The sequence below is a fragment of the Microchirus variegatus genome, assembly GCF_963457635.1.
Source record: "Microchirus variegatus genome assembly, chromosome: 4".
NCBI lineage: Eukaryota > Metazoa > Chordata > Actinopteri > Pleuronectiformes > Soleidae > Microchirus > Microchirus variegatus.
In genome coordinates, this window is record NC_139805.1 from 6,491,230 (window position 1) to 6,513,739 (window position 22,510).

Below are 22,510 nucleotides of genomic sequence, written 5' to 3' on the forward strand. Positions count from 1 at the left end.
GACACTCTTGTGTATATTTGTGTTGTTGTCTTTGCGCTGAAGTCCCCAGGAAACACGTCCACTCGCACTCCGTATTTGACAGACAGCTCTGCTCCTGTGGTTTGCTGTGTGGGGGGAAACTCAGTTGACAGATCAGCTCGCTGCAGCAGGGGAGCTCCTGATCTCCCCCCCGAGGACACTGTGGTTTGTCACAAAAACTCACTAGAAAGCAGGCGGCGAGCGACGCTTACTGACGTCGAACGACGAACTGACACAGAATCCACGAAGCTTGTGACTGGAAAAGGCGACATGCAAATGACACCAAACTGCTTGTGGTGGCGAGTCCAGTCACCACACGAAAGCTTTATTCCATGTACCAGTTAATGAAAACACGCTGTACATTCTTGTGTGGTGGATACATCCCATACATAACCTTTGCACTGTATAAAAAGTACTATAAAATAAGTATAAGTATTTTGTACTAGGGCATTTACACGGTTGCATTTAAGTCGGCTGTAACTAGATTTGAATAAGAGACTTTGATACTGAATGACACACAGTAGTAGTTACATTCACTTGGCAGTGGTAAGCAATTATTAAAAGAGTTTTAAGTGCTACATTAGATGTCTTTCCTCCTTTTTCTAGAGAACCTATATGTTTATTATATGTTCAGTGGCTTTTCATTTCATTTTCATGAATATTTTTCAACCTCTATAAGCAGGGGGTGTAATTACGGAGCCCCCGAAGTGACATGAGAAAAAGGGTTAGGGTTAGACGAAAAAAAAATGTTTAATCTCGAGTTTCAAAGTCGAGATCTCGAGTTTCCAAAATGTTTGAAAAAAAATATTTTTTTAATTCTTTTTTCTGGAAACTCGAGATCTAGACTTTGAAAATCGAGATTTCAAACTTTTTTTTTCTCACTTCAGGGATTGGATATTACATACGGAGCATATGTAATATCCAACACAAAATACAAAAAAAACCCTGAACTCTTAAAACAGCAATTGATTTTTTTTTTTTTTTGCAATAAACAAACAACAGTAAACTGATGATTCTTTCAGGCTGGTCCCTTCCACCTATCTGTCTGTCAGTCACTTTACAGCCAGGATGAAGCCAAGACAAGCTCTTTAAAGACAAATTCTAATAGTTTTGTTGAACTAGAGGACAAGACACGTAGAAGACAAAAGATATCACAAGATAAACTTATGAAGGGAGGTTTTGTGGTGAGATATTCTTTTTGTGAGAATCTCATCCAACTTTGCTGCTGCTTAACTCTCAAAGTCATCAGTCTGTCCTTAAAAAGAATTGTTGATTATACTGATAATAAAAAACGCTGATAAGGACACGGCAAGAAATGTTGAGTTTTTTGTGAGTGGCATCATCATCATCACCATGAGAAACCGTTCCAGCCACTGCATCACACAGATTAGTATCACATACTGTAAGTTCGATTTCATCAATTTACAGTGCTAATAAAAAGTGTCCCCACCCCTGTTTTCTAACAAATGTCAGAAAATCAAGCCCAGCATCTTCACCCCACAGACCCTGTGGTGTCACAGCAAGTCCTATAGCTCCTTATTTGCCACATCCCCTCAACACTAGCGTCAACGGTCAACAGGTAATATTATTGTGTCCTTCTTTTCTGAGAATGGCTTCCAGTCCACGAGGGAATCGGCGCTTCCCAAGAATATTTGTTTAATCTCCATCCAAGGCCCAGCGATTTTTTCTAACTCTATAATATCTCCACACACAGTGTCCTTTCACAGTCCTCCGTCTATAGCTGGGTGGTTCTGGTGGAGCGCCGACTCCTCCTGTCTCGACGTTGAGCACCAGGGACGTGGCAGTATCGTGGCGACCATCCTCGGGACTTCCTCTTGGAGCTACGTGACATGCGCGGCGGGCCTGGGGGGGCTGGTAGTCAGGCCTCCTCAGCAGTGGCGTCTATACCGGCGTAGGTGAAGTTCTCAAAGAGGGCCATGTTCACGTAAGCCTGGAGGACGGAGTTTTTCAATCATCATTACAGACTAATATAACTCACGCTGTGCGACATGGATCTAATATACTTGGATGTGACATCAAGTATGATGTCTTATTATACACGTCATCATCAGTCAGTTAGTGATGGGACAATATACAGTATTATCACTTATCAGGATTAAAATCACTTGCAATAAGTTAATGGTGGTGAATTTATATCATCGTTTTAATTGTGAATGAACGAAAACATCCATATTTCACGTGAGCGACTTGAAAATCCTGTCAAACTCGCCAGCATACAGTGCTTGTGATCTATTTCCCAATGTTTCTATGGGGAGCAGCATCTTTCCTCATGACTGATTATTCACTCATTCAATTGTATTAAATTGTTTTTCACTAAAAAAAAATGTGTCTACGATGTCTCACCACCGTAAGAAGGCTGCATCTAAAAAATATATATATTAAATCACTGTAATAATATCATTGATCACAATTAAATAGGTACATCATAAGTTGCAACACAAGTTAGAGCCACTCTCACAGTAGGACCACCGTTTATATACCAGACTTTAAGGCTGAAACCTTTTGCACTATGTCACATTTTAGCATTTTAACATCAAGGGTGAATTCCAATTCCTTGCGTAACCCTCAGTCTCAAAAATGTGCGCTCCCTCTAGTGCAAGTGCTGTCCCGATTCTCAGAAAAATTAAGTTGAGGGTCGAGTTTAAGGGCTGTATCGCCCTCAATATTGAGATTTTCCGAGACCACCCTTGGGAGCAAGGGCTACCCATAATGCATTGCGTGTTTTCACATAAGAAAGATGGCGTCGAAAGCAGCGAAGCGAGTGCGATACAAATTAAGTGTTTTCTTTGTTAATAGAGATATAAAAATGATGAAAACCATTGTATTATCTTAGTTTAGGCCCATATTATGGATTACTGACGTCACGTTGTTGCGTAACATTTATTTTTTATTTTACGATCTTTTGTCAATAGCCGGCCGGTGCGGACAAGCGATCGTTTGCTATGGTTTACTTTTCAATAAGCCGTGGTGTGTGGTAACTGTCAGCTGAATATTTGTATGAGTATCATCTTATAACTAACTGACAACCTAATAACTTGACTGACAAACGGATCGTAATAAAAAATCGTGACGTGAATGTGTTCTTCTTCTTCCTTTTTGGAGTTGACAGACTGGACGCAGCTTTCACGTTATTCTGCCCCCCACAGTCTGAAGACGTATCTGCATTTAAGGGGTGTCCCATTTCTAAGTGACAAAATAACCCTCAACACTTGGCTTTGAGGGCCAGTTAAGATTAAGGGTTGAGCTTGAGGGTTAAGAATGAGGGTTAAGATAGGAATTGGAATTGGTCCCAAACCTTGTTTCAACCAATACATGCTCCAAAAGCTCAAATTTACACCCTAAATACAAGTAAGAGAACGGTAAAGAGAAAATGTCGGATCAATACAGGATCATATACTTTGAGACAACGGCTACAGAAATATAATAATGCCGGAAGTGAAGGAGTAACCGTTGTCCCAGATGGCAACAAACATTACGTTTTCCCCATTCTTCCATGTTGTCAGACATGAAGGAAGAGGAAAAAATGTACCATGAATATGACCTTACCTTCCTGGCCTCCTGCATCCTGTTGAGCTGGACAGAGATCTGGGAGAAGGGGGGTCTCTCGTACGGCCGATCCCTCCAGCACTGCCGCATTAGCTCGTATCTGGATGCAGAAAGGGAAACATGGGTGAATGGATTTAAGAAAATGCCGTATATAAAGCTACCAATTAGTATTAAAATTCGGAACACTTACACTTCGTCGTCACAGTTTTTGGGTTTCTCCATTCTGTATCCTTGTGGTAGTTTTTCATAAAGCTCAGCACATGTCATTCCACAGTAAGGTGTGCCACCTGACACACACACAGAAAAAACAAGAAGTTATAGTCATGCTGGTGACAGCAACTGTGGGTAAAACAGTATTGTGTTTTTGAATAATACAAAGAAATAAGTCCACTGACAGGTGTGAGTATTCTCAACAGTAAAATTGGGCAGAAAGATTCCATTTGTGACAGCGTGATAAGACATTGTGCGTTTGATATTTCACCTACTGTTCTGGTGATGTAATAGTGTGTAATGTAACAGAATTGTAGTACTGGCTATAAGAAATGCTTCGTGTTCACACTTACCTAAGCTTACAATTTCCCAGAGGAGAACACCAAAAGACCACCTGCAAGAGAAATGACAAAGATTAAATAAATAATATATAATTCACTTTAATTACATTTAATTCCAATGCTGTTCTTGCATGAAAAAAGCTCCTGATTTTCACCCTTTCATAATAATAATTGCACTAGAAGCACCATTGACGCTGTTTTACTAAATGTAAACAACCAATCAAACATATGCATGATTATGTGAAAATAAGGTCTGATCCGGAAGCCATTTAAAGTTGCTTAGAAATAATTGGTAGTCATGAATGTTTGAATGTCCTGGCTTAAGTCACATTATACTCTTTCAAGTCATGGAACTTCGAGAAAAAAAGGAAGATGAGCACATAAAATAGCAATAATACAGTTGTGGATTTGTGGATTCAGGATGATATTTATGAATGTGTGCAAAGTTTACTGTGTATTTAATGAATAACAGTCTGAATGTGTTTGCAAATGTTCATATCCCACCCGTTATAATGTTAAAGGTCACATAGAGTGGTCCTGTTGCACATAAATGTTAGTTATGGAGGTCTACTTACATATATTAACTTGTTTTTATGGTCAAAAACCTCCTAGTTGCTGTAAACTAGCCGATAGAAATCCTCTTTTCTGACCCCGCGATGTTTCAGAGTGAACTTTCACCCCCAGAAGACAGAGTCTTGTGATTGGCCAGTACTATCCAGCACATCCGTTCTCAGAAGCGCAGCGCCCCCCTCTGGAACGGTGGATGCACTGCTACTCATTATCAAAACATTGTTTTAACAGTGTTTAAAAATAGCTTCGTCACGACTCCCCGCCGCAATCCCTTTTATGACTTTAAACCGGAGTCCGACCCAGAGTCAGAAGACACTGTCGCTCGTGAAACACCTCCACAACGGACGTTATTCTTCTTCTGTGGTTCAATGTACGCAACCGGATGTGCCCGGACTAGTGCCCGGAGCAGGAGGATCTGCTGTTCAGGAGAACTGCTGCTTACGTAACTATTACGGGATTTTCAGTGATCTCGTTGAGCCCCGAGATTACAATAAAACACAACGTTCTCAGCAATGGCTGAACTGTTTGATTCGAACCGTCAGGGCTTCATAAACAAGGTAATGACGCAGATACACACCAAAAAAACAGCGATAATAGGAACTTCCGGTCTAGTTCCGCTTTAAATAAATGTTAAAAGCTAGTTCAAGTTCCTTGTGTGGTTGTTTATTAGTTATTTATTTGGGGGGCTTGTTTTCATAGGCCTGGTTGCTTGTTTCTCTCATAGCAACACTGCTCTCGACAAGATTCTAATAAAATGATTCCAACAATCAGAATAACAATGGAAATCCAAAGAAATACTAAACCACCAGTTTGACCATGTACAAATACATCTGAGACAGATTCTATGCACACAAGTGCTGTCTGTACTGTCCTTTTGTCTTCATTTACGTCTCACGTCATGTTCCCTGTGTCTGTCTCTCTGTCCCACTTTACAATATCTTTACGCCATCTTTAAATGAACACTACTCTTCCGTTAGCTCCTCCAGCTCGTTCTCACTCTGCCGTGTATAAATAGGCACAAAGTTGACAAGACCAACGTCTCAGCGTGTCCTGCAAAGTTGTACCCGAGGCTTCCTGGTTGAGCTTATCAGTTACACAGCACACTGTTATCACTCTACCAGTGACAGAGGGATGATTTGTTGTTCTCTGTGGTGAGAGGGCGCGCGTTGTTGTGAACACAATCAGAACTCAGAAGAAGTCATTTCTTAAAAAAAATAAAAAAATATATATATATATACACTCAATAATAAATAATAAAAGAAAGAATAATCTTGATAATGCAACTCACACATCACTCTTTGTTGTGTATACGCTGTAGTTTAGGGATTCGATGGCCATCCAGCGCACAGGCAGCCTCCCCTGAAAGCCAAAACAACATTTAGATGATGAAAAAATAAATGATGATCAATAAAAACTTTTAAATATACATATTTCTTATATGTGGTGTTGTTTCACGTTTATGGTAACATTAAAAGTTTAAAAAAAGTGTGAATAATAAATCAGTAATGGCTGACTTTTTCACAATTCCAGGGAAACAATATCAGAAACAACTTTGTTTTTCATACTATGACATTTTGGCAGCTGTGAATACCAAATAAGTAATCTGCTCGTTGATTTTGGTATGTGTGCTTTGCAAGGACCTTTTGTGCAAAAATCAAGAGACACCCTATGACAATCCATAACAAGTAGTGCCCTCTGCTGAAGCCACTCACTCGCTCACTCACCATTGTCTTCTTTACATAAACTTCCTCACCGCGGGACAGGCCAAAGTCTGCTATCTTTGCCACAAGGTTGTCCCCAACAAGGACATTCCTGGCTGCCAAATCCCTGTGGATAAACTAATGCAAAGGGAGCAGAAGAGAGACATTATAAGCGTTTCATAATACCAGGTCTAATACAGCTCTTTTCATAGAAATATCATCATTACAAATATTTGAGCAGAAATGCATTTTGTGTAGCACGATTGCGGTGAGTGATTAATTTGTGTGTAAAAAAATATATAATACATAATACAATATATAATAATACAATATAATACAATCAAAAGTCATAATTTGGAGGAAAAAGTCATTATTTGGAAGGAAAAATCATCATCTTGAGAATTCTGAGGAATGCTTATATCTTTTTTTCTGCACAACCTAGGTAATGTGATGAAATTACATTTACACATCTGAGCAAAAAGTACTCACATTTAATGAATAAATAATAATAATCAAATTGTGAAATTTGGAAATTATCACTACTCCCAATTTATATATAAAAAAACATATGGGAAAAAAAACATAACTTTGATTTAACAACACACAAGAAGACAAAAAACACAATTTGTAAAGCCTGAAGATGATTTGGTGCCACGCAAGCACTAAGGGTTACTTGTATTGTATAATATATATGTGTATATATTAAGAAAAATATGGTTCTTACTGGAACAATTAGCGTTACCAAGAACCCTTGAAAATCCCTTTCTTCAGGAAAGGTTTTTTTCAGAAGCAAATGGTTCCAGGTAGAACCTCAGCCCTTGTAGAAGGACCCTTTTGGAACCCTTATTTCTAAGATTGTATATATATATACGAAGGAATATATTATGCTGCTGTAGATTTTAGAACATAAAGGTCTAGAATGTAAAATGTAGATTAAAATATTTTTATTTGACATTACTTGATTATAGAAATTGTTGTTGTTTTCATTATCCCCAGAATGAGACGTTTATATGTCAGGTTCACAGAGCCCGCCATTTTGGACCATCATGTTTTCCACAATAGCCCACAACTTAACCCATTGTAAGTTCTGATGCACATGAACTGAAGGCTACATAGGTTCTCCAACAGCATTGGAAGTGAACTTCGCCAATAAATGTTGCTAAATTTTACACAGTGTATCTTTAACAGTTTTTGACTTTTGGTGAAAGTGAACATCGACCAATAATGCGTTACCTGACAATGTTACAGCAATAATAGCTCAATTATTACTACTTTATTATGCATTTAAAGTAATAATAATAATAATAATAATTAAAAAATATATATTATTGCATTACTATACATTTAACAGTTATCTAAGTGGGGTGGAGTAGCTCAGTGGTTAAAGCTGGTACTCCCATGTGCAGGAGACATCATGGTCACAAGTTCAACTCCACCTCTGGCTGGTTGTACTCAATTGTAAGTCGCTTTGGATAAAAAGCATCTGCTGAAGGACATAATGTGTAACATACACAAGACACTGTGTCACACACTCTCTTCGTCTCCTACCTGTTTGTCACTTAAGTAGTGCATCCCCGTGGCCACGTCTACGGCGAACTGCAGCAGTTGCTGGGAGGTGAGCGTGGAGGCGGTGCCGTGCTCTTTTGCAAAGGCAGGGTCGGTTTCTAACACACGGCTCTTCCGCAGAAAGTCGAGGAGGTTTCCATAGGGAGCATATTCAATGGCTATGTACAGGTAACCTACAGACAACAGGGGGACAGAGGCTTTAGCACATAATACTCTTCTGTGTATTGACACCAGCCCATCAAAGTCCTATTATCTATCTATTAGAGTGAAGTGAAGTCTTCTTCCTCCAGCCGTTGCTCTATCTGCCCGCATTAGTCCATGAAGTCACGCAGCTACAGCTGGGAACCGAGAAACCCGGTCTCCAGCAGTTTTCAGAACTTTCATGGATTCCCTCACAGAACTCGACCAGATGGCCCGAGGCTTTATTGAGCTGCAGTTTCTCCAGGTCATGAGGGAGTTAGACATTTTTAAGTGCTGATTTCACTCGATGTAGAGCGAGAGCGCCAACACAATTAGTCAGTGCCGTATGGGGAAGGAAAGAATGGCGGGGGGAATTTACACACTGGTCAAAGAGCTTGAGTCTGATGCAATTATGTTCTTTGAGCAACAAGAACTTATATTAATTAGTACATGCTGTGACATTTTCCAAAATGTCTTATTTGCCCAAAAATGGAAAGAATTACAGTAATTTTGTTTTTGTTTTTTAGCAAAAAGTTGGTTCATTACTTTATAAAGACCTCTGTGTTTTGAATATAGAATAATGTTGACTATTCGAATCTTTACACTTAATCAATATCGTTCGAGAATCTGCAGTATCAAGTATCTTTTATGTTCCCTCTCCTGCCCTTATGTTGCCCCAGATGCACCTAATTATTTTACAGTGCCAGGATCTGGACAATCAATATGTAATGTAAACAAACAAAACCATATATCTTCCTAATGAGAGCCAACACAACTGGTAATGTTGTAACAATGCAAGTCAGGGCTTTTCTCTGATGCAAAAGCTACTCATAACAAATGAAAAGGCAGCACAGTGATACAATTTGCACTCTCTCCTCAAAAAAAGTTTTATTTTCCCCCCTCTTATCATTTTTGTTTGCTTACTTTGCTTCTCAAACACAAAAGACAATAAAAATGTAAGGGAAATTAGGATATAGAACATGTTTGCAATAGATAGGTGAATTATTTCATGTGAAAAGTGTAAAATATAAAATACCATGGAGGAAAAGAATAATAAAAATACTGTAAGCGTTATTTATCACTGAATATACAGAGGGCAGTTATCAAATAGCACTATAGTTCCTTTCTTTTACATCGTTGTGCTCTGCTCAAACTACTGATCAGAGTTTAACTGGAGTTCAACAACAGATGTAAACACCGTAATGTGAAAGTCTGTCAAGAGTCAAGTGTTACCTGAGAGTGGAGAGACACAGTGAATTAGGGAGATGTTTGTTTTTCAAGGCTAATTTGGTTTTGTAACGTCCACACTGATGTGCTTTTCCAAATAGTGGATTTCCTCTCTCATATGGAATCAATCTCCGATCAAACGCGAGCAATTCAATTATTCATCGCAGACGCAATTGCACTTCGTTCGGGAGAGGAAACGGATACTTCACCGTAAGAGCCGGCGCCAAAGAAACCTTATACAAACACATAAATACATGCCATGAGGCATATGGACAAATCAAACAAATGTGATAGTATGAAAGCGTTTCTTGCCGACACGGATTATTTAGTTTGGACCCTATCAGACCCCTTCCAGGTGCAGATGAATGACAGGATCAGATGGGATGAGAGTATCTGTTTGGATTTCACGTCGGGTGAATTTCACCTCTTCACGTACAGTGCAACACACTGAAGAGTAATTAGGTGAAAGAGAATAAATAAAACTGGGTTCTGCTCAGGACACTTCGTGCAGAGCACAGACTAGTAAATCAGCATATAGTAAAAGGAGAATAACAAACACTGTATTTTTTATCAGGTATATCACATGCTTATGTCATATAAGTTGATTTTTAAGTCATTGGAGTCTTGTGAACCAGTGAGCCAAAGTTTTGCATATCAGTGCTACATTACCGGGAAAAAAAACCCCAAACACTGAAAGCCTGTCAACACCCACTAGGTGTCGCCCACTCACCTCTGTTCTCGCAGGCTCCGATGAGGTTGATGATGTTGGGATGCTGGCCTAGTTTACACAGAACCTCCAGCTCCCCTGCAAAGTCTCTGTGGTCGTTCTCTGAGGCAAACTCTGCACAAAGATCAGCACAAACAGCGTTGTTAAACAACGGCATGTTAAACTTGGCTTCTCTGAAATGAATGTTGGGAGAAGACACTGCACTGGGATTGTATCTGTTTTCTGTTTGTGTCTCGGAGCACAGAGCTGTAATAATCTGAGACGTACCTTTCAGCATCTTGATGGCTGCGCTCATCTTGCTGCCGTCCTTCTTGATCATGGCTTTGATCACCTGTATGAAAACATTTTTTTTTTTATTGTTTATCTCATGCATAAAGAAAGAGTTAGCAAAGTGCATTAAAAGTCTAAACACCTGGCCGAAGTTGCCCTCTCCGATGACATCTTCAAACTTAATGTCCTCCCAGTCGAGGATCGGGTAGGTGAGAGGCTCCGGCGTGGGCTTGGGTCTCCTCGTCAGCGTCAGAGTGCCTGAATTAAACTGCAAAATAGTTTCTTCACCCTGAGGATGTACAGATTTTAAGCACTGCAATAAATGCAAATATATCAAAGAAGGGTTGCTAAAAAGAAAAAAAATAAACCGGTGCGTTCTTACTGATCCAGACTGGTAGGTGAACGTGCGCCGGCGGTTGAGCAGCGTCTTGCGGATGAAGAAGAGAGCCAGCAGTGCCAACAGGATAGTCACACAGGTGACGGTCACTGAGCCCACCACCGCCACCAGCAGCTGGTAATTGTCTGCAACAGGTCTTCCTGCCACGCCCTGGGTGGTCGGGATTAAACTCTGAGAGCCTTAAAAATGTGGAGAGAAAAACCAAAAAAGGGAGATGGAGATGATTTTTCTTCTGCAGTTAAGATAAATAGGCTCCTCAGTGGGGATGTATTACTATAATCAATATTATTATTATCATGTGCAGATGTCTGTCCCGTTGTGGGTGGTCCTGTTCAGAATCTGTGCTGTCTGCTGATATGAAAGAAAACAGATTTTTCACTAAGCACTTTTCAAGCCAAATTAAGGGGAAAAGATTATCATCAAAGACATCCATAACAACGCATGAATTCCTCCATGTATGTCAGCCTATTTAATCATTGTCTTTGCAAACATTTTTTACATGTTACTGGTTACTGGTTTCACATTTTAAAGCTCACATAGAGTGGTCCTGCTATATATATTAGTTATGGAGGTCTACTTACATACATTAACTTGTTTTTATGGTCAAAAAACCATAAAAACAAGTTAAACGAGCCGATAGAAATCTCTCCTTATTGAAGCTCTCGTCGTCAGCCGCTCTATTTCAGACTGAACTCTCACACCCAGAAGACAGAGCGTGTTGTGATTGGCCAGCCAGCGTAGAGCCTTCCCAACTGTCTTGTGATTGGCCAATACCCGGAAGTGACATATTCAGCACACCCACTCTCAGAAGCACAGCTCCCCCCTCTGGAACGGTGGATGCGCTGCTACTCATTATCAAAACATTGTTTTAACAATGTTTAAAAATAGCTTCGTCACGACTCCGCAGTCCCTTTTATGAATTTGACCCGGAGTCTGACTCAGAGTCAGAAGACACTGTCACTCGTGAAACACCTCCACAACGGACGTTATTCTTCTTCTGCGGTTCAATGTACGCAACCGGATGTGCCCGGACTAGTACCCGGAGCAGGAGGATCTGCTGTTCAGGAGAACTGCTGTTTACGTAACCGGACCAGGTTTTTTCAGAGATCTCGCTGAGCCCGAGATTACAATAAAACACAGCGTTCTCAGCAGTGGCTGAACTGTTTGTTTTGAACCTTCAGGGCTTCATAAACAAGGTAATGACGCAGATACACACTAAAAAACAGCATTAATTGGAACTTCCGGTCTAGGTCCGCTTTAAGTCTGATATCCCATTTTGGATAAATTTTTTTGGATTCAAGTGTGCTCTACATTGGCCATAGGTGTGAATGTAAGAGTGGGTGGTTGTTTGGTGTACCCTGTCTGATGAACTCACCATCCCCTTGTGTCCTCGCCTGGACAAACTTGCTCCACTCTCCCGGCACTTTGGAGACGGCTCTCACTCTGAACTGGTAGACTGTGCTGCCGTTGAGCGATATCACGTCTTTGGTAGTCTTGTTCCCGTTGTCTGTGTCCACCCGTGGGTGAGGGCTCCCCTGTCCGACCGTCAGGTACTCTATGTTGTATTTAACGATGCCTCCGTTTGGATCCTCGGGGGGTTGCCACCTCACCTGAACGGCTGACACGGACAGAGGCAGGGCCTGGACATTGCGTGGCGATGACGGCCCTGAAACACAGAGATGATCCACGTTAGGCTCATCAACGGTGATTCTGTAAACCTGTATTCTACAATGAAATAAGTGCTTCGATTAAAGGCCTTTTTAGGCTCGGTTGCTCTGGGAAAGCTTTAGTATCAAAGACTGGGGTTTAAAAGTATTACTTACCATTCTGTGGGGTGGATCTGTTTCTATCGCTGACTACAAACTACAATTGATTACTATACAACAGTATAGTGGTTAAACATGAAGTTTGTGGACAGAGAGAGAGTCACAAATCAGAACTAAACATATGCTCTTCTAAGTGGATCTGGAGTGATCTTGTTAACTCGACTAAAAACCCATCACTTGAGCTTATTACCTACAATTCACTGCACTTACTAAGACCACTGCCTTGAGCAACATTGGAGGTTGTTCGTAACCAACAGCAGAGTTTTTTAATTACCCTGGCTGCTGATGCGGAAGCGGGAGGGTACGGATGGTGGCCCCTGGCTGCCACAGTTGATGAGGCGCACCATCACGTTGTAGTCCTGCTGGGTCTCCAGTTTGTAGAACTTGGTGGAAAGCACATTGAGCAGCGTGGTCTCCTCCTGGACTTTCTCACTGTAAGGCGGTGGCCCGAAGAGCTGAACTAAAAAGCCATTGGCCATGCCGGCGTAAGTGCCACCGCTGGCTGGTATGTGCCAGTGTACGGTGACATTACGGCCTTCCACCGAAATGACGTCAATCTCGGGCGGAACTGTGGGCTCTGCAGTGACAGAGAACACACAATGAGCCGAGTGGACGAGCAGCTCCTTGTTTATTTCTCCCACGACTGGATGTTTGGTTTCACTTAAATTTGATTTGTTTTGTGTGTAGCGCTGGAAAGCGATGTTCGTTTACAACGGGGACTCAGACTTAATTCTCTGTGTACCAATACTACCAAAACTGAGAGTTTTCTTGTGCAAAAGTACAGGCTTTAGTAACGTATACTCTATGTTATTAGATGACAAGACTTTTGGCTCATTTGTTCCAACTCTTTTTCTTAATCTTAAACAGGTGGTAGTTACCTTTCAAAGTGCGTGATATAGGACCAAAGCATACCCATAACATACCCCCCCATATCTTACCCCACACTGACATAACTACACTTAGTTTGTGCTCTGTGTAACAGAACAATGGTCCCCTAAAAACGAATATAATTTGTTCCATTTTACACTGGGAGCAAAGCCACATATTGTCAAAGAGTCAAAATGGAACTACTCATGACTACATTCCAAGATGATAGATTCTCCCTCTGCACCACAAACATTGAGCAATAAAGTACCTGGCCTTTGTTTTATGATTTCCATTTTAATTTTTAATGACAATTTACTGACTTGAGTCATGAGTCATGGAACAGATATCTTAGCAGGACCGATTACATCGGACTCCTTTAAACGTGGTAAAAGCTCTGCTCAGCTGAAATAAACAAAACTATATTCTGCACGGACACAAGATCCTTGCATTTGCATACAGTACAGTGTTAAAGAATATACAAATAATATGGATCTTACCAGGACAGTCGGTCTCCATGACCGTCTCTGGCCCTGGTTCCCCCTCCCCTCCCTCTCCAGGGCGACTCAGCTGAACACGGACACGGTAACGCGTTGAAGGCTCCAGGTTCATCAGTGTGATTGGCTCTTTTTCACTGTAGACTGAGTAAAAGGGGATGTTGGAGATTGCGAAAAATGCTACTTATTCATCATCATTGTGTGTTGAAATTATGAAGAAGACTTGTGTGTAGCAAATACATCTAAATCAAAAACTAAAAAAACTAGATGTCTGTCTTTGCCTTACCTATGATGGAGGACCAAGCCTCTCCATTCTTTTCTGGCTTGTACAGGAGCCTGGTGGTGAGAATTGGACCGTCTCCTCTGTAGGATTCCACTGGCATCACGAGCAGCTGCTTACTCTTCTTTTCCAGCAGTTTGGGCGCAGTAGTGGACACAGGAGGCTCTGAGTGGACACAAGAAAGGATTTCATACACAAATTTAGCATCTTCTTTGCTGTAGTGTAGCAGAGAAATGACGATAATAGCCTATTTTTTTCCTCTCTTTATTTATTTTATTTCATGCCTTTAATGGTGACACTGAACTTGTGGGAGTCCTGGCCTCCATTGGTGGACACCCTGCACTCCCACATCCCTCCCTGTTCAGCGCTTAGAGGAGGGATCTCAAACAGAGCTGTGCTTTTATTGGAGTCGGTGATGGTGCGAGTAGCCTGAGAGAAACACACAATTTCAAAAGAATGAGGACAATTACAATTTTCTAAAAAACATAAATTCAAGACAGGGCCAAGCTTGCTGCTCCTTCCTTCTACCAGTTCTTATGCCAAGCTGTCGTCTAATTCCCAGAAAATGAATTCTGGTTTCAGTGGTCTCTGAACATTGCCTATTATTTTGTTTATTTTTATATCCAGGTTTATTCTAAGATACATGGACTGTATCTTGGCAGCGGTGTTGTACCTTGAGCACAGAACTGTCCAACTTTCTCAGCTCGATGCCATTGTGGCTGGGCAGGGGGTTTCCTGTGGCTGAACAAAGGATATTAGGGCTGGAGTTGAGATTCCACTCCAGGTTAGTGTCCAGGCCCACGATCTGTGGAGCTCGGTCTGAATGAGAGGAGAGGAGTGTGGAACAAAACAGTGAGATAAGACAAGGTGCACAGTGACTAAGTGAAAATGGTTTGGCAGCAGCAGAGAGAACTATGATGAAGGAGTGAGATCAGCAGGCAAAGAAGTTGATTCATCCTTTTGTAGCAATGTGTGTTTTTGGTTACTGCAACTCCAAGCCACGATTTTTATTTGCTTTGCGTCACAAAGAAACAAGATATGAAACTCTCCATCGTGTTTGGAACTGGGGTTTTAATACATTTTTGAAATGACAGATTAATTACAATGCATGAAATATATGTGTGTGTGTACAGTTGTGTGTTTTTGTGATGAGGAAGATAATTATCTATAACAAAGGCCCCAATATGGTTTAATAAAATGGTTTAAATACACACCAGACTTCTCGCAGTTCTGTCCTCTCCACCGTGTTGGACACAGACACCCACTGAAGCGGTTGCAAGTTCCTCCATTCTGGCAATTACAGCTCAGTCTGCAGTCCGGGCCGTACGTGTCATTAGGACAGGCTGACAACAGAAAACAGAAAAAAAAATATGCTCCACTATAATATACTGTGTGAAGAAACTGCAGGTAGAAATTGAGCCGATAAAAGCACTCACGCTTCTCACAACGGCTGCCAAACCAGCCGCTGGCACAAGAGCAGCCGTAAGGGTCTGGTAGGCAGAAACGAAGCCCCTTGCAGTTCAACTGTGCTCCACATGACTCCTGGCAGTTTCGGCCAAACATTCCATCTCTGCAGACTGCAAACCATCAGAGAAAGATAAATTCACAAATGTGTTTGTATTAATTCCTTGTCTTTTTTGCTGTGTGGTGCCTTGACCTGACTTGCAAAAACACCACAGAGAACACTGATCTACTATCTCCACATATCCCTAATCCCTGTTTGGTTTCTCATATAAACTATATACTGCCAAAGAAATTAAAGGATCAAGGGAACACCTTCTATAATGTAACGTTCACCGACCAAATAAAAATTCCCAAGTCCATTAAGGGCTGGATTCGAAATAACACATAGGATCAAAGACTGTGATGTAAAAATCTATAGCTCATGATCTCTCGAATTTAAAAAAAAATGATATTTGTTGTACAATCGCTACCCTAAGACTGTGTTAGACTGATCTAATGTCTAGACAGATGACCTGGTGACCTGATAGTTTTCTACCTGAAGGTGAAGTTAGACCCAGTTTAGCATCTGTACAGAAAACCTGATATCACCTGCTTTAACACAGACACTTAATTAAAAATGTTATGTATTTAAACTTGAAATGTTTTCTTTCTTTAAAGAAACGCTCCACAGAAGTATTAGAATAATGCTGAATTAACATGAGTGAGGATCGCTCGGCTCATCAGCCCAAATGTGTCTGAAATACGGTTCATAGATATTTGCACACTGCGAGCTGATGTGTCACGAAGAATTGTCTGTGGAGCTGAAACTAATTTGCACCTGTGAGCACCATAATTGAAGCATTGAAACTAAAGCTTGTATTGTAGCTGCAGATTCTTGCTGTACCGTCATTTATGTGTGGTGATGTACTCACTCTATATGGAGGATAACTGTTGGTATAGAGTGTATGGCTTAACTCAGCCCATGTACAGATTCGCACATAAATCTGTACTTCTTCACATGTGAGGACAAACCTGTCTCACAACGCGTTCCCATGAATCCCGGAGGACAGACGCAGTCTCCGTCCACATCATGACACACTCCACCATTGAGACATTCTGGACAGGCCTTATCACAGTTTGGACCCCATTTCTTACTGGGACAGTCTGCAGAAAAGAAAAAGAAAAAAACACAGGTTGCAAACTCTCTGCAATTTAAGGCTTCACTGGAACATGCACGGCCCTTGTGTTTGACTCATGTACTTCTTCTTTGCCAAGAATTAGATCAGGAGACCAGTGATACTGTAAAATAAGCTACAGCCTGAACAAACAGGGGTGTAGCAACAGGTAGGCAAAGCAGGGCCTGGCCCCCCAAGCTGAGAAGGGGCCCCTCGCGAAAGACCGATAATATTAGATTATTAGCAAACAAGAATATTGTGAAAAAGCCTGTACATTTTAGGATTGACTTTTAGGATTGTTGTTTGTTCTTAATTTTATAATTTTCCTCTAAAAATGGTGGTCTCACCTTGTGCCTTTTATCATCTCAATAATCCAGTTAGTAAATAAAACGTGTTGGTCGTACAGACATAATATTGGCTGTCTGGGTCTATGTTTGCAGTGAACCAAAAGCAGAAAGACATTAACAATAATATACATTATTATTTGTTTATTTATTTAAGTCATACTCCCAATGTTATCACATTTCCCATGTTTTATGATAATATGGTAATATGATGCGGCAACTCGTGTGATGTGTGTCTGGTTGTCGCACATTTTTGGTCGTCATGGACCAAGCATACAATCTGGAGAGTATTCATGTGCACGAATTCTTGTATTTGTTACCTTTCAGAATTGTTTATTGCCATTGTTGGATCAAAACCTGGCCGTAATGAGGCAGAACCTCATTTTTGAGTAACTGGAAAAGTATATGTATGTATTATTTGAATAGTAATTAGGTTAAAGTGAGGGTTAGAAAAAATGAACGGATTATGGTTAAGGTTAGGGGTGTCACTTTTAAAAATGTCCTGAGAAGAATAGCTGCACAAACCTCACTATGTGTGTGTGTGTGTGTGTGTGTGTAAGTGTGCGAATGTCAAGATACAACAAACCTCTGACGATGAGCCTCATCCAGGCTCCCTGAAGCGGGCCGTCCCCCACGTAGCTGGCACTGTAGATGCCCTGATTGGCAAAAGCTGCATTCTCCACTGTCAGCACAGCAGTGCGATTAATCACTTCATTCCAGTGAGTCATGTAATTGTAATTTCCTGCACAGAAAACACACACACACACAATAACATCAAAGCATAGTTGCCAGTGTGTCAAACAGTAGCCACTTATATGCTAAATATATTTCATAAAGAAAAGCAATTACGGGTGAATTATTCAATCAAAATCTAAGGTGTCTCCTACCCTTGTACTTCCACGTCACATCTCTCTTCTGGGAGCTGAGCAGCTCCATGCTGAGGTGAACAGTTTCTTCTTTGTTAACAGTCAGAGTGAGATGACTTGGAATAAAATTAGCTGCCAGGTCCACAGAAAACACACAGTTATTTTCCACAGACTTGATAAATAATCAGGATATGATTTGAAAAAATGATGATAATATGAAGGAGAAGTATGTGGTTGTGTGAAGTCTGCACACACACCTCTGCCGAAGTTGTTGATCATCGTGACAGTTTCGAGTGGAGGAACCTCCTGAGAGGATTCACAGTAGAAGATACCGATATGCTCCAGGTCACGGAACTCTTTGGCCGCGACCTCCTTGGTCCTGACCTTGTGCACTTTAAATGTTGGCTTCTTGGACGTTAAGAGGATTTTGTTGTCCTTCTTGATGTCCAGATCCACCTGGGCAGAGCTGTGCTCTCCGTTGATACAAGAGATACTGAAGTGATTGGCGTTGGTGGCCTGTGCGTTGGATATCATGGCCAAGTCGATCACAGCGTCTGTAAGGAAAGTTATTAGTCTCTTATAGAGCTGAAACGATTATTAATCGATTACTAAATGAATCGGCAACTATTTTGATAATCGTTAATCGGTTTGAAGCTTTTTTCACGATTAAAACAAGATTTCTGATTGTTTCAGCTTCTTATTTGTGAATATTTCCTTTGTTTCTTTACTTCACATAACAACGAAATCATTAAAACCGAATCATTTTGGTTTGTGGACAAAACAAGACATTCGAGAACATCGTCATTTCTAGGTTCGACAAACACTGATCAACGTTTTTTTTAAATTTTCTGACATTTTATGGACCAACCGATTCATCGATTAATCGAGAAAATAATTGACAGATTAATCGATTACGAAAATAATCGTTAGTTACAGCTCTAGTCTCTTATTCTCCAATAACCTGGGTTTGATGCATTTATTACACCAAGCATTAGACCTCATCAAGGGCCACAATTTGTAGCTCTTTTGACTTTTGAATTAATTGCATTCTACTCTGCCCTTACTGATACGAATGGGTTGGCTTTTTAGTGTGCTGTTACGTATTTCATATCAGATTAATAACAGATTGCCCTGGTGGACTTATACCCTCAGTTCAGACAAGGAGCCACTCAGAAAACAAACCTTTAACATGGAATTAAATAAAAATAAACCTCAGAACGAGCTAGGATGGACCAACGTGACAGATTTTGTTCGTAAAGAGCAACAACAGCATCAACTTGAATCAACACCTCTGTAAAATTCTTCAAGTCTTCAAATCCTGGTCATATCTGTCTCACATCCATTATGTGCTATTGCTCACCCTTTGTAAAATATTCGATGCAGATTTCAATAGGAACGGTCATATTCTAGCGGGATAATCTCAATTACACACAGCTCCACAACTGTAGCTTAGTTCACATCTAATCTGATGCAAATGTGTTTTACCTCTGGATTAAATCATGACTCATTTCAGGCATGTGAGACTGTTACCACACAACTGCGCTGCGGTTTATTTTAATACATAAAGAACAATTATTTTTAAGCCACAAATATCTGTTCCTGCAACAGGGTGACAATCCAGACCCATATATACACCACATCAACAAGTCCAACAAATCCTTACACTCTTCCCCACGAAACACCTCATACACAAGTTTGACATAATCACCCCATATTTAGTGAGATTGGTTCAAAAACCAAGTAGCCTCAAGGAATGTAGTTATTTTAGAAAAAATGCCAAGTTCAACCATTTCAGTTTGCCCAGCATTCCCTCTCCCTGGTATTTGAGCCCCCAGATCCAAAGAACAATGACAGGAAACATGGATGAGCTCCTTTTTCCCTGAGGTTTTCACAGATTTCTGAGGTTTTAAACATAAAACACCACAATAGATACAGTAATAAAGTTATCGCTCAGATTATTACGATGTCACAAACTCTCCTCGCGTAAAAGTATTTACATTCATCATCACACTTTTTGAAAAAAAAAATTACACGTGGATCACAAATGTAACGATCCTGCTGCTTACCTGATAAATCAAAGACGCACAACACAAACACACACACGATCTTCATGATAGATACAATCCGCACTGAGGGAGGAAAAGTTCTGCACAGAAACTTTGGATTTTACAGGCACAGGTTTACATCCAAAACGGTGACGCTGCGTCACGACGAGCGGTGCGCTTTTTTACGCATAACTTCATCCAAGGCTCCAGTTTCAGGTGTAAAAAAAAAAAAAATCTTATTTTAAGGTAAATAACGATCTCTTCGCTCCGGGGAAGTTTGAGGAGGTGAGATTACTGTCCTTCAAATTAGGGAACAGAGTCTGACTTTCGGTAAAACTCCTCTCTCCCTCTCTCTCTCTCTCTCTCTCTCTCTCTCTGTCTCTCCGTGTGTGTGTGTGTGTGTGTTCTTGTACTTGCGCCATACTGAGGACCAGTGAGGGTTTTTAACCAACAAAGTGAGGACATTTTTACGGAGTGAGGACATTTTGGTCGGTCCTCACTTTGTTTTCATTGAAATCACTTCCTGAGGTTGCTATAACATGCTATACTCTGTTTGTCAAAAAAAAAAAAAAAAATCAAATTTTGGACGACATAGTATATAGCAGGGGTCACCAACCTTTTTGAGACAGAGAGCTACCTTAAGGGTAAAAAATAATATGGAGGGCTACCATATAATATTTTTTTGTTTGTTTACCATTTAAATGATTAATATTATGCATTCAACTGCATACACATTCATTCCAGTGCTTACTCCTAACGATTATCAGTTTTTATAAACAATATCAAAGATATTTTACTGAGCGATCATACGGATACATGCAAGTGAGGTGAAGTGAAGTGAGCCCGCGGGCACCGTATTGGCTGCCCGCGGGCTACCAGGTGCCCGCGGGCACCACGTTGGTGACCCCTGGTATATAGTATAACTTTTTTTGTCAAATTTTGGACCAAACATTTTGCGTCCAATTTTTCACATTTTGGACCAAACATTTTGGGTCCAATTTTTTTCTTCAAATTTTGGACCAAAAATTTTGCATCAATTTTTTTTTCAAATTTTTGACCAAACATTTTGGGTCCAATTTTTTTTTTCAAATTTTGGACCAAAAATTTTGCATCAATTTTTTTGTCAAATTTGTTTTCAAATTTTGGACCAAACATTTTGGGTCCAATTTTTTTTTTCAAATTTTCGACCAAAAATTTTGCGTCAATTTTTTTTTCAAATTTTGGACCAAACATTTTGGGTCCAATTTTTTTTTTTCAAATGTTGGACCAAAAATTTTGCATCAATTTTTTTTTCAAATTTTGGACCAAAAATTTTGGCTCAATGTTTTTTTCAAGTTTTGGATGACAGTATAGTATGACGTTTTTGTCAAATTTTGGGTCAAATTTTATATATAAGTAGATATTTGTAATTGTGTTGATTTATAAAGTGGAAATGCTGGTCCTCACTTTGTCAGCTCTTTTACCCGGTCCTCAGTATGCAGCAAGTACAATAATGTGTGTGTGTGTGTGTGTGTGTGTGTGTGTGTGTGGGTGGGAAAAGGAAGGAAGAGCGTCACCAGACAGTGGAGGATTACTGGCGCTCCAAACCTCCCTGTTAGGATTAATGTATTTATGAGTTACAGCCTCTCGTCACTTTTCGTCCCAATACAATGAAACCCACCATGATTGTGTTTATACAACAACATAATGTACTGTATAATAATAATAATAATGATAATAATAATAATAATAATAATAATACCAACCAGTAAAAGAAAGAGCATAACCTAAGTGTATAACACCAGGATTTACAGAAACATTATATCATATACACATATTTACAGTGTGTAACATTTAGGGTAGTTTATTAGCAGGTGTACTGTTTAAAAATAATAATTTTGCTTTCGTAGCCTTAGAATAAGCTTTTTTATGTACTATTGGGTCAACATGAAGTTGGCCTCCATCTTGTATGGTGCATGTTTATAGCAGCTCAAAGAGACAAACTAAACATTTTACCCTATACAAAATAGAGGAGTGCTGTGTTTGTTCAATGCATACTATCCGAACATATAAAGCTGAAGTTGGTAACGTTTGGTTAAAAAAAAAGTTGGTAAAAGTTGGAAATTTTTGGTGTTGCTTGCATTATTCTCACATTATTTTATGGTGTGTTATGCATTTGTCAATACTATCAGCCCTGACTGAGCATTGGTGTGTATGCAGTGACATGGTAGTGCAGGGGTGGATGCACTGCCTTGTGTTTTAAATCATACTCACCTCATTTAACAATGGTGCACATATGGACATTTGTTTATGTTAAAAAAAAAAAAAAAAAAAACATTCTGCAATGCAGTTTTCAAGGTCCTGTGTGTAAAATGTAGGTACAATAATTTGCATATATTATAGATAAAATAATCAACT

At 40.1% G+C, this 22,510-nt stretch overlaps 1 protein-coding gene across 1 annotated transcript; it reads right to left on the reverse strand.

Annotated features, from left to right (window-relative positions):
- Positions 1-176: 176 nt before the first annotated feature.
- Positions 177-20,323, reverse strand: tie1 (tyrosine kinase with immunoglobulin-like and EGF-like domains 1). The gene is made up of 24 exons (XM_083888479.1): positions 20,135-20,323; positions 18,326-18,622; positions 18,090-18,200; positions 17,789-17,944; positions 16,716-16,847; positions 15,677-15,817; positions 15,455-15,583; positions 14,914-15,059; positions 14,525-14,669; positions 14,247-14,405; positions 13,964-14,104; positions 12,874-13,176; positions 12,149-12,439; positions 10,759-10,952; positions 10,519-10,644; positions 10,374-10,437; positions 10,110-10,220; positions 7,955-8,145; positions 6,431-6,544; positions 5,995-6,065; positions 4,149-4,189; positions 3,776-3,872; positions 3,586-3,685; positions 177-1,969 (listed from the first exon to the last, which is right to left on the reverse strand). The coding sequence occupies exons 1-24, from the start codon at positions 20,178-20,180 to the stop codon at positions 1,898-1,900; spliced, it is 3,378 nt and encodes a 1,125-aa protein (XP_083744605.1). The 5' UTR covers positions 20,181-20,323; the 3' UTR covers positions 177-1,897.
- Positions 20,324-22,510: the final 2,187 nt, after the last annotated feature.

Coding starts and splice junctions, on each gene's coding strand:
- tie1 (XM_083888479.1), bottom strand. CDS start 20,180: ATGAAGATCGTGTGTGTGTTTGTGTTGTGCGTCTTTGATTTATCAG. Junction 10,953..12,148: donor GGCGAGGACACAAGGGGATG/GTGAGTTCATCA, acceptor CACATTTTTAAG/GCTCTCAGAGTTTAATCCCG. Junction 10,438..10,518: donor GAGAGGGCAACTTCGGCCAG/GTGTTTAGACTT, acceptor GTTTTCATACAG/GTGATCAAAGCCATGATCAA.